The sequence below is a fragment of the Lactuca virosa genome, chromosome 6 (assembly GCF_052849685.1).
Source record: "Lactuca virosa cultivar CGN04683 chromosome 6, Lactuca_virosa_CGN04683_v6, whole genome shotgun sequence".
In the NCBI taxonomy this organism is placed as follows: Eukaryota; Viridiplantae; Streptophyta; class Magnoliopsida; order Asterales; family Asteraceae; genus Lactuca; species Lactuca virosa.
In genome coordinates this window covers 53,311,410-53,324,408 of record NC_136431.1, presented here as the reverse complement: position 1 = coordinate 53,324,408, position 12,999 = coordinate 53,311,410, and the positions used below count along the sequence as shown (strand labels likewise).

General features: G+C 33.8%; 1 protein-coding gene across 1 annotated transcript; it reads left to right on the top strand.

The window, feature by feature from the left end:
- The first annotated feature begins 327 nt into the window (after positions 1 to 327).
- Positions 328 to 2,878, top strand: LOC145119918 (serine/threonine-protein kinase PCRK1-like). Its single transcript, XM_079055684.1, has 5 exons — positions 328 to 702; positions 1,013 to 1,418; positions 1,509 to 1,748; positions 2,087 to 2,209; positions 2,316 to 2,878. Exons 2-5 carry the CDS (start codon positions 1,095 to 1,097, stop codon positions 2,679 to 2,681), a joined length of 1,053 nt encoding a protein of 350 aa, XP_078911810.1. The 5' UTR covers positions 328 to 702; positions 1,013 to 1,094; the 3' UTR covers positions 2,682 to 2,878.
- Positions 2,879 to 12,999: the final 10,121 nt, after the last annotated feature.

Sequence of the window (12,999 nt, the reverse complement as noted above, 5' to 3'; positions counted from 1 at the left end):
TTTGTTTGTTTTTTTTTTTTTTTAAAGTTCATTCATATGAGTTACATCACTCAATTTCTCTTTATTAAAATGACGGAACACTATAGAATTGTTCTCAACTTTCATATATAAAATCTCACGATCGTTATCACTGATAATCTAGATTCACATATTTATATCATTGATAATCTAGATTCACATATTTAATTTATAAAAGAAGACAAAAAGGATCTATATTAATTTGTATAGTGGTAATTTATTGATAAATTTATGGATTCATGTCTTATATCTTGTAACATAAATAAAAACATACAAAGTGAATTCATACCATCTTCTTGTTGGTCGTTGACGGAGATGAGTTTTACGCGCACCCTCCGCGACCAACGAAGAATTTATAAAGAATAAGATGAATCCTATGTTAAATAATTGACCGTGTCCTCAAATACCCGATTCTTTTAACGAACCTTCCCCTAATCATTCATAGTTCATACCATCGTTTCTGGGTTTCTTCAAAACAATTTTTTTTTTATTTTATTTGTCTCCCATATATGCTAATTATTTCAAACTTCGAATCTAGAGAGAAATTCACTTCGAAATTTAACATTTTTCCTTCACTTCTGTTCTGGGTAGACTTTCATTGCTCTCTTTAATGAACATTTCTCGCTCCCCTCTTCAGATGGGAAGCTCTGAAGATCATGGCGATTCCAGCTCTTGAGCTTCCAGGTTCGAAAAAAATCCTTCCTTTTTCTGGAAATCGCATGTGGGTTTAAGTCGAATTCGCTGATTGTTTTATAAATCGATTTCACTTGGGTATGACTGGGTCATTGATTTGATCTGGTTAACGATTTTAGGGTTTCTCTGATTGTTGTTTTTAGCATCCGTTAGTTGGATTATCTGTTTGACTAATTAGATCTCTGAACTCTTATTCGCTATCCATAGATTTTCAATCAAAAAGTCCATTTCTATTTTGGGGAAAAGTCTATTTAGTATATAAATCATAATGTTCTTATTCGTGATTCTCTTCTTACTACAGCCAAATCTGTAAAGCTCATCGTGGATATGGACAGATAGTCAACAAGAACACCTTTCTCTCATGCGACTCAAGGCTCAAAACAATGGTTTTCCATTTCCGATGTTTCTCTTTTCCATATGTACAAGATGTACGAGAAACCACAACAGTTGATGTCTTTCATACTGCAAATTCCCGATTTGTTGATGCTTCACGAATGAATCAAACAGTTGCCCCGAATCTAAACGTAAGCCTAACACTTCGGAATTTCACACTTTCCGAACTTAAAACAGCCACTAAAGAGTTTCACATTTCTAACAAAATCGGCGAGGGTGGATTTGCGATTGTATATAAAGGCACAGTGAAAAGCTTACAACATCGGTCCTTTCATATTGAGGTGGCTGTGAAGCAAATTAAACCAGGACAACAGGCGAGTCTTCCTTAAAACTTTCCTTATATAGTAACATTTGTAGTTTAAAACTTTAAATGTTTAATGAATGTTGTACTTTTTGGGTAATAGGGTTATAGAACATGGTTGACTGAAGTGAATGTTCTTGGGGAAATTAACCATGATAACCTTGTGAAGCTAATTGGGTTTTGTAATGAAGATAGCCAGTTGCTTTTGGTGTATGAATATATGCCTAAAAAAAGCTTAGATGGTCATCTAGCACCTAACTCAAATCAACCTCTCTCATGGGGAAGGAGACTAAACATAGCTAAAGATGCCGCTACGGGTTTGGAACACTTACACAACGCAAAGGTAAAGTATTCCTTTAAATACCACTTTTATATGTATTGTTGAGTTGTGGAGACTGATCTATAATTTGACCTGATTGCCTGATTGACGGCGGTTTTACTATGGTGCCCGTAGTGGCATCGACAACGCCTGCTTTTTCGGAAGCAGTGCAAAAATTTTCGAATTTTTTTTTTCTATTGTCGTGACACTACTAAAATTTATCTGTGACACCCCTGCTATAAAATCCTGTGACACCCTTCTATGAAATCCTACATCCCCCTGGTGATTGTCTGAACCACGTTAAATCCTTGTGTTCTTATTTTTTGTTGCATCAATTGACTTGATGTTGTTATTAATTACAGATAGTCTTTAGGGACTTTAAACCCTCAAATATTCTTTTAGATAACAATTGGAATGCGAAGCTTTGTGACTTTGGATTTGCTAGAGATGGCCCACAAGATGGACGTACACATGTCTCAACAATGGTATATATATGTATATGATCATTTTCTAATGCGTCAATTTTGTTGCTAAAATCCAAAATACTTTTTCGTTTTTGTGATTTTTCTAATATGATGGAAATTTATTTAGGTGGTAGGAACAAAAGGATATGCAGCTCCAGAATATGTTCAAACGGGTCGACTGACATCTAAGGTTGATGTATGGAGCTATGGTATCTTTCTTGAAGAGCTCATCACAGGTCGACCTCCAATTACCCGAAATAACCCTGAGAACAATTCCCAATGCTTGAGGTTGGTATGCTGCTACGCAGGGGCAGAAAAGTCAAAACTAATAGTTGACCCGAGGCTCCAAGGGTATTCAGAGAGATCGATGCAGAAGGTGACTTTAATTGCCAAGAAATGTTTGGAGAAAGATCCGAAGATGAGGCCAACAATGAGTGAGGTTCTTGAAATGGTGAGAGATGCTATTGCTTTGGAGAATCAGCAGGTTGGCTGATTATTGGTCATATAAATTGTATTTTAAAAAGATTTTATTTTATTTTATTTTTTCCTTGGATTCTCGATGCAGACTATTTTTGACCTGTTGAAACTGGTATGTGTATATTTTGAGGGAAATTATTGGGACTTGTGTGTATACTATATATAGAAATTGTGTTCTTTTTGAGACGTTCTTAAGGATTTTTAAGTTTTTCATCTTCACATGGTGTTGCTACTCCTTTACTTCTTTTGATCTTAAAGTTACGATCTTTCTCATTATGAAAATTTAATATGATATTGGATATTCAAGTTTTATATCTTTTGAAAACTAATTAATGAATGTGAATTTGTTTGTGTTTTGAATTTTGGAATGTCGAGATCTCAAGGAGGCATGTAAAGTGTTCGATGAAATGTCCCAAAGAGTTGCTTATACATCTATGTTAGGTATAGCTAATTGCATGCACATAAAAGATTGTGAATATGTTTCTAGTAAATGAATTAACCGTTGTTTTGTACATGAATGAAAAATTATATAGCTTTCATTAACCGAAAATTTATAATGCTTAAACCCATAAAAAAAAAAGTGTAAGTGATTTTATTTGTACACAATAAAATTTATCCATACATAACAATTTGTATTTTAAAATGTTATATTATACAACTCTATTAAATACCGATAAAAATTATAGTTCTTTTATTTTTATCCATAGAATAGTAAGCAAAATATACACTTGATGTCTAATGTTTGGTGATGCCTCATGTTATGATTTTTAAGAATCTTGAAACGTCATGGCCATCGCCTCCATTTTTTCAAAAGAACATTGTGTAACTTCAATAAAGAGACTTTTCTCCTTAATAAACAAACTATTAATTGAAGTTCAATTAGAAAAATATTTAGATTAAAGTAATCAATCAATAAGAACGGCTCAAAGATTCTCTCTCCATTATTTTAAGTTATGTTGGATAAATATGTAAAGTTGGGTACTCAATAATCAATAATTTCCATAAAATATTTATAATGGAATGAGCGAATGACGGTTATGTTAATTATTCTCACATTTTACCATATAAATTGTTACTGTACGATCATTTTAAATATAAATTATTATATGTATAGAAAAATTATTATTCACGAATTATATCTTACCATTAAATGTTAGTTTGAAAAGTGCCAACCATTTCTTTGAAAATTATGAGGAATGAAAAACGTGACAAAGTGAAAATATTTTAAGATTCTTACAAACAAATGCAACATTCGATAATCCAGTTTTTGTTTTTTTTCTATTGTATTGTGATAAAAAGTAGTTCAAATATTAAATTACAATAAACAAAAGGAAGAAGCAAAAGCTATAAGGTGAGTCATTTCTCAGAAAATACCTGGTAGGAGAGAAGAAGGAAATGCTATGCCATGCCAACTACTCTCTAATTCTCTAATTAACACATGTTTTAGTTTTTGTTAAAAATGAAATTAATTTTGAAACTTAAAATTCCAATTACTTATGTATACGAACTTTTATTAGTTAATGGTATTTAGTTAATTATTAAGGTTGTTTTTGACACACGAGAGCTAGTTGATAAGATAACTTCTAGTTGATAAGATAACCTTTTTTTTTTAAACTTTTTTAAATTGTCCTGTTTGGCGAATCAAAAAATAACTTATAAGCTAACTTTTTAAAAACTATTTAGTCAAATTTTTCATAAGTTTTTTTTAAGAATTTTCAAATATACCCTTAATTAATTATAAAAAACATATTCTTCTAGATGTCATTTTATATAGTTCAGTTAACTTATTAGATATATTTTACCAATCATTATTTTTATTAGCTAGCTTTTTAAACAATATTTTTACCAATCATTATTTTTATTAGCTAGCTTTTTAGCCAGTATGTCCAACGTAGCCTAAATCATCAAAAAAAACTTGTATTCTAAGATTCATTTATAATTTCATTGATAATTCTGAGTTATTCATAAAAAGGAAAAAAAAAAAAAAATGGGAGCCTAGGAGGTGTGTTGGCACAACATGTATCATAAGGTCTCCTGATATACATTCAACGAGCTATGCTCGTAGTTGATGTGGCAAAGTAGTGAAAATGTGAATAACACACCAGTAAAATGTGGTGGATAATGGTGAATAGGTGGAGTGGTGGATTGTGGTCACCACCATAATTAACCACACCTAATCATATATTTTTCTCTCTCTATCTTTCTCTACATTTTTAATAATTAAAAAACTATATTATGTTTAAATAATCAAAAAATAAAAGAGATATCGTGATATGGAGTGGTGAGTATACCAACCTAATGTGGTTGTATGTGGTGATGATTTGGTAGTGACATACCACCCATCATATTTATGATTAGTAATAGATACTCCATAAGGCCTAAGACGAGGTGATGTATCTGGAAAATCATAACACAAAAAATTCACATATTTCAGTCTCATATCAACACTATTTTTTAAGATTATCATGTAATAATATCATGTAAACATTTAACACATAATTAATCATATCTGATTCACAGAGTATATGTTATCAAATATACATTTAAGAAATATTCCAGATAATAAGCAACTAATTCACAAATAAAATCATGTTTATGAAAGTAACTATACACTCACCTGATATAGGCGGGAAACTCGCAGAAAAGTCAACTTTATGACTGATACATCAGATTCCCTTTTAAAACGACCTAAATACGAATATTACTAAGTTTTAGTATTCGCTCATATTAATAAAGTTTAATAGTTATAATGTTCTTATTAGATTTATCAATAATCCCAAAAGAATACTGATGTATAGCTGATAAGGAACAACCAGGTAAAATCGTATCAGAAGTAGGATCCGTTTTGGTATATAGCAAGTTGTAAAAATCACAACTAGGTCCCGATTAATCTGCGATTAATCCTTAGGCGTTACTCGACCGAATAGCGGGCGCTTAACAATTAATCCTTGCATATACAATAAGTGAAACAATAGAAAACGATGAAAATTTAACACTTAGAAGAAATTCAATCTCAATAGAAACTATTTAAAGAATGATTAGTGTTGTATTAATCATATTAACTTATTTTGTTATGATATCAGTGATATTTACGAACTTTGTTATGATATTAGTGTTGAATTATGTGTCTAAGCTCATAACTATTATTGGTATATACTTGAATTGATAGTAACACAATTCTTTTGGGTTGCCCTCAAACCTAGCAGTTGGACAAGATGACTTTTAGAGAGAGATTAATTTATAATGTGATTAATAAATTAATATTAAAAGTATATTAATGTATTATAAAAATAATATATTAATTAGAAACAATATTATTTAATTAATAATTAATCAAAATTAATTTTGGGATTAAAAGAATTAATTAAAAGTGTAGGGCCTAAAGTGTAATTGTTCAATAGTTGAACAAAATGCTCCAGAACCTTCCGGGTATAGGGTGGACGATTTTGGAGGGGATATTCTAGGGTTTCTAAAATATCTCATGTAGATAAATAAGGAGTTGGATAATTACCAATTTAAAATATTATTATTATATTATAATTAGGGTTATCTGGGACTTCCTTGTACCACTATATAAAGGACCCTAAGGCCTCCAAATTTCGGTCACTCTAATTCTATAAGGGACAGCCGAAAATTCAAGCCTCCTCTCTCCTCTCTCTTAAGTCATCTTCTTGCTAGCTTGGGTGTGATTCCATTAGAGGCACGGAACTTGTGTTGCTTGCTTCCAAGAGATCTACGTTTGAAGAATCATTGTTATTTACTACAATAACAATAAGGTATCTAATTCTAAACCTTCTTTGGTATTTTTGAAAATAGCATATACCATCTAGGGTTTCTTATTTGATGTTCATAGTTATAGGTTCAATAGTGAAAACATAGATCCTTTAGGTTGAATGTGAACTTAAGGGTTTTAAATTTATTTGTTTTACCTAAATTCCATCAGTGGTATCAAAGCGTTTTGGTTTGTTTTCAATTGAATTCACTATATTTTTTGAATTTAATCAATTAGGGTTTATAGAAATTAAACCCTAAATGGCTTAGAATTTCGACTAGGGTTCGAGTTTTTCGAAACCCTAGTCCATCCCCTTGAATTTTGAAATTAGGGTTAGGATTTTGAAACCCTAACCTTCCTCCCCAAGTTTCGAAAATTGCTATATGGTTAGGGTTTCCTAATTTTTTGATAATTGTTAGTTTAATTTGATTAAAAGGGATAGTTAAAAAATTGGATAAATCCTATACCCATTATTTTCGAAAATTTAAAGGGTAAGGAAGGATTATATTATTTGATTAATTTAATTAGTTAATCCTTAATTGATTTAATATATTTAATTAAATTTTAATTAATAGATAAATATTAAATCATTTGGTTTATTTTTGAATTTAAATTAATTATTTATTAATTTCGAAATTTCAAATAGAATAAACCTAGTATTTTGAAAAGTTTAAAATACACCTTATATATTATTATTATTATTATTATTATTATTATTAATTGTTAATATATTATATGTATAAGACTAAGTCAGTCAAGTCGCTAGTATGCCTCATTCACGAAACTGATCTATAAGGGAGGTATAAGGAAACTGCCTATAAAATGGTAGTTGAATGAGTGTCCACTCTCACTCACCGCTTCCTTGATTGGTGGGGGGTCGTTAGCAGAATGGACTTGATAGGACATTAATTCTCATCAAAATTATAATGATATTAAAAAAGTACTAAAACTTTTTTTAGAAAAAAAAAATCCCAAATCGAGTTACTTTAGGAAAAATGTGAATTTATATGCTAACCCATGAAATTGCACATTACACTTTATAAGTCGTTTGTTGAGCATGTTGTTGGGTTTTGATACGAAATATAAGTTTATTTTTCACAAAAACCGGCAACGGAAGACTTTAAAAATAACAAGTTTATTTTTAATTCATAACAAAACCAAAACATCATGGATCCATTTATAGAGGTTTGAATGAAATAAAAACAACCATAGGATGTTTTAGAGATAACCTTTGAAGCCTTTGAACCCACTTGGTTTTGGGGTGTTGATGAAGATAGCAAAAACCAAATAATATGATTTCTCTACAAGTATCCACCATCAAGAGTAAGGCACTTGGAATGTTAGTTCCTTCTTGTATTCTTGATTGTCTAAAGCCTGTAAGTGCTTACCTCAAATAAGCACTAAAGGATACAACTCAATAGAGCTTCTAAACCACAAAACTAACTTCAAAAGAGAGAGGGGAAGAAGAGAAGAAGAACCCACGGTTTTAGAGAGAAAAAGAGAGGAAGTTCTTCACTCACTCAAAAAAGCAAGCCTCATGCATCTCTTATATAGTCCATGCAAAGTAAATCCTAGCCATTAAAATAATATAAAGTAATGGTAGCCTTTAGAAGCATGGGAGACTAGGGATGTCAACGGGGGGAAACGGGAGCGGAAATAGCTGCCCCCGCCCTCGAAATCAGTTCCTGCCCCCGCCCCCGGTCCCGCCCCCGGATCCCCCGTTTACACAGCCCCCGGTCCCGCCCCCGGTCCCCCGGCTACCACTATAAACATGTACACAACTACAATATGTACACAACTACAATATGTAAACAACCACTATAAAACCTAATCATCAATCAAACAATCAACCAAGAGAGCCTCATAAGTCATAATCAAAATTACAGTGAGCATTGAACAAATTCAGATTTGCAACCAATCAAAAGAAACATGAGTATATCATGAAATACAGTGAACAAATTTCAACTTGAGATATAGAATACAACAGCAAACCATAAAATACACAGCAACAAACCATGAAATACACAACAACAAACAATGTTACACAGAAATCGAAGGTGAGAAATAGAAATCGTGAGCCAATAGTCGACTCAGTTGTAAACGGATTACCACTTACCTCCGATTTCTGGTGGAGAAGTCGACTCGGAGGCGAGAAACAGAAATCGTGCAGTCAAAGGCGGTCTCCGGTCGTGTCTTAGGTGGAGAAGTCGCAGTCGAAGACTCGGAGTCGGTCGTATTCTCGTCAATCTCCACTCTCCAGTCGAAGGCTCGAAGCTAGAAGATCGTCGATTCATCGTTCACTCGTTTGGGTCTTTGGGAAGACCGAATAAAGCTTAAGGCCTGAAGCGGTGATTTGTGAAGCCCTAAAATTAAAATTAGTTTCCCATAACCCATTTCTATTTTACATTAAATAAATATATTTTTTATATAAATATAAACGGGGCCCCCGCAGGAGTACGGGACGGAAATACTCACTCCCGACCCCGGTCCCGAAAATAAACGGGGGTTAATCTCGCCCCCGCTCCCGAATTTTTTTAAAAATTAGTCCCGTACGGTATCGGGGTCCCGCGGGGGTTTTTGACATCCCTATGGGAGACAAAGGGAGGAAGGTTGACAAGCAACCTGTAACGCCCGTGTTTTGGGGCTAAGCATTAGTAGATGATGTAATAGTCTAGGTGGAATTATGTATCTTTTTGTGCTTATTACTTGTTTATAATAATATAATAAATAAAGGATAAAAATAAGCGTCAAAATAAAATGTTAGATAAACCCGATATCTATGAAGAAAGTTGTAGTGGTCGTGACAAGGATTCCGGAGATATAAAGAACGCCGAAATCCGAGTTATAACGAAGAAGTTATGACCTGTCGAAGTTTCGTGACAGAATCGGCACGACACCGGGAGACGTAAATAGTGAATTTACGATAGAGCGACTTTTAGCCTTAGCGATCTAAATGAAAGTCGTAGAAACGTTAAACCGAGAGAGTGCATAAAAAGAACGCCCAAATCTGACTTCGTATGAGGAAGTTATGATTTTTCGAAGTTTCGGCTTAGCGGGATACAGCACGAAGTTCGAATATTAGATCGAGCAGTTTTTAACCGACACAACCTAAATGAGAATCGAAGATCTCGTTAATAGTAGCGTAACGATAAAAATACAGACGAAAAAAGGACGTCGGATGAAGAAGTTATGAATTTTTTACGGACCAATCATGTCCCGGCCTGTTAAAAATATAACTTTTAAAATAAAGTCAAAATTAGCCGACGAAGTCTAAACGAAAGTTGTAGAGTATGTTCCCGCCTATGCGTGGATATAAAGAACGTCGAAAGATACGAATTTTAAAAGTCGAGTGTGCAATTTGCGAAACCTGATGCAAGCTGGATGATGTGGCAACATCTGGGCCGTCGCTTGCTGATCATGGCTCAGCCTTCGGATTCGGACACCTGGCTCGAAAACGCAGTGCATACAAGTAGAACGCCCAGCATCTGAAGAACGCCCAGCGTCCGAGATCGGGTACGGCCAACGTACTTCGGTCTTATGCGGTCCGAGATAGGCCACGCTCCACCACCGAAACCATGACACGTGCCTCGTACGAACCTCCCTACGCGCAGCGTACATCTTCGGTACGCCCAACGTAATCTGAAGTCCAGCACCTATAAATACCCTGCGAGGGCAGCCGGTTTCCATGCACCAAAATCCTTTCTCTCTCTAAGATCCCTAAACCCCCCCTAAAGCCTAGGAAAACCCCCTAGCCCCCGAAGGAAGCCCTGAAGAGCCCGAAGGCTCCAAGAAAAAGAGTTTTTCGTTTTGAAACTCTGCCCGCGCGGAGCCCGGTTTTCAAGCAAACTTCCCGATTTCGTCAAAGAAGATTATTTTTAGAAGCGAGGTGTTGTCCAAATCACTCTGTATCAGGTGAGTGTATAGTCACTTTCATCTTACACATAGATATGAAGTATTTTATATAAATTATGTGCTATGTGTATATATATGTTATCTGTTTTCCTGTGATGTTTGCTGGATGAAAGATCTATACTTCTTTCTTTCAGATCTGGAACTTTTTCCTTCAGATCTACACTTTCTCACCTCATATCTAAAATTTTCTTCAGATCTAAACTGTATACTTTGAGATCTATGTTGGATGAAAGATCTTAACTTCTTTCCTTCAGATCTGGACTTTTTTTCTTCAGATCTAGACCGTATATGTATTTTATGCTTTAAAAGTTATGCTGGATAAAAGATGTAAGCCTTGTTTACAGATCTGGACCATGTATGTATTTTATATCTACAAATATGTTGGGTAGAACATGGGTAGACAAAATAGTTGGTGTGTGGTGAAATAAAATGATGAGAGGCCTCAATGTTGACGTTGTTCCAGTCATCTAGCGGAGTATGGATGACGACCACAGACTTTTCTAGGAAGTCCAGTGGAACACTAGCATGCTCGCAACCTGTAGGTGTTTATGAACGAAGTGTTCACCGGTGTACTCCATCCCCCCATGGTTTCCTTATGGACATATATGGTTGAGGAATCCCCTTAGCAGTAGTGTCCATCCCGATGAAAGTCCTTAGGATAGGTCCCTTATGAGAGATGCTTTAGGGACGTAAGGTGAGGATAACGGGAACGGGTAATCGGGTTTATTGATTGTTGAAAATAATAAACTTATTTATTGTGGGTTGAAAACCCTATATGCTCACCAGGCTCCCTAGCCTGACCCACTCAGTTTCTTGTATTACAGGCAGTGGCAAAAGCATAGTTGGATGATTTGACGAGAGATTACGGATTTGAGGCCAGATAGTGTTTTGTGGCCTAAGATGTTTATTTCTTTTTAGTTTATGCTTATGGTCTGTATCGATGATTGACATCTCGAGTTTTTGTAATGTAATGGAAATACATTTCTTTAAGAAATGCTTTGATAAAATTTATATCATATTTTGTTTTGGGAACATATTCCGCAATACTTTTCTTAAGAAGTTACTCTGATTTTTATTAAAAAGCATAAACAAAATCGGTATTTTCTGGCCATAAAAATGAGGATGTCCCACAACCTCCCATACCATCATCACTTTCGGCAATACCCCTTTAAAAAAAAAGATTCTTTATTTTTTATAAACTCTAAGTTTATAAAATATAAACTTTGTCTTTAGGTAAAAGACAAAAGAATTCAACTAGTCCAAAATGTTGTGCATGACTTATTAATTCATACCATATGAAATAATAACTAGTAATACTCTCTTATAATTATTATTTTCATAAAACAATAATTATTCCCTAATTAAAATACAAGAATCGATATTATTTATTAATAATCACATTAATAACAAATATACAAAATGTGCCAACTTGATAAAGGTGTAACCCTATAAGATCATATATTATTAGCAATATCACTCCATAATGATTCTTGGGCGTATAGATTCAACAATCTCCCACTTGCATAAGATTCATTATAGACTGACATAGACAGTATCTGACGTCTAGCAACGGTCTACTGCCCCTAACAACATATGAAGGGTGTCATCTCATCAACAACCAATTCCAGGAGCTCTAAGCTACAATTGTTACTAAAGGTGTGGTATCAATTATTCCTTTGTCTCAGACATCATGTTGAACATGAGATATGGATCGCGATCAATCTCATTTAGTTTTCAACTTTTAGTAAGGTCTTAAATGTCTAACTCCCAACGAATAAGAGGGACAAATCCCATATCAACTACATACACCCATCAATGTAGTTCATGTCATACCCAACGATGGCCCTTATGTCTGCCTTTTACGAAACAGCATTAAACCATGTCAAAGCACAACAATTTCTACACTTCAAGTCCCAAATATTCATCTCATGTCTAAGAATACAAAGATACAACATTGATCAAAACATCACTCTTGACTACGATCCATAAAGTGGTTTTGATGCTGGTTAAGTCCAATACTTATTCTCCCAATCAAGTACCTATGAAGTTGGTAGCAACTCTTGTTATTCTCATCTCCATGAGAATCCACCAATCCACTCATATTAGTCTTACCTCATAGATGCTCCCACAACTATGAACGACTATGGACATTTAGAATAACCTAGTTATTCAAGGATTTAAACATGCTAATATAGAACACAACAATTATTAAATGAAAGACTCATATCCAATATATCAATTCATTTCAATATATGTTGTTTGTACAGTTCCAATATCCAAATACCAAATTTCAATCAAATACACCTACTTATATCAACAAGGCCCTATACCACCAGCTTGACTTTCATGCTTTAGCTAATGAAGCAACTTTGTTAAGTAGATTTGACAAACTTGATTTGTATAAACTTTGCGAATACAATCATTTTCAATTTTATATATAATTCATATATGAAGAAAAACTATTGAGAATGTATTAGATGCTTAAATATGACTTAGATACCAATACTTGCGTAATGTGATTACTCATAGTCATAATGAACTATACATTAAGCATCTTTGTATGTGGTTCTCCAAACCACAATGTACTCTAACTCTGATTTGTAACTGTAATTAAAACTTTTATGGAAACGGCATCCATGTAACTTTCTCT

Coding starts and splice junctions, on each gene's coding strand:
- LOC145119918 (XM_079055684.1), top strand. CDS start 1,095: ATGGTTTTCCATTTCCGATGTTTCTCTTTTCCATATGTACAAGATGTA. Junction 1,749..2,086: donor AACACTTACACAACGCAAAG/GTAAAGTATTCC, acceptor TATTAATTACAG/ATAGTCTTTAGGGACTTTAA. Junction 2,210..2,315: donor GTACACATGTCTCAACAATG/GTATATATATGT, acceptor AAATTTATTTAG/GTGGTAGGAACAAAAGGATA.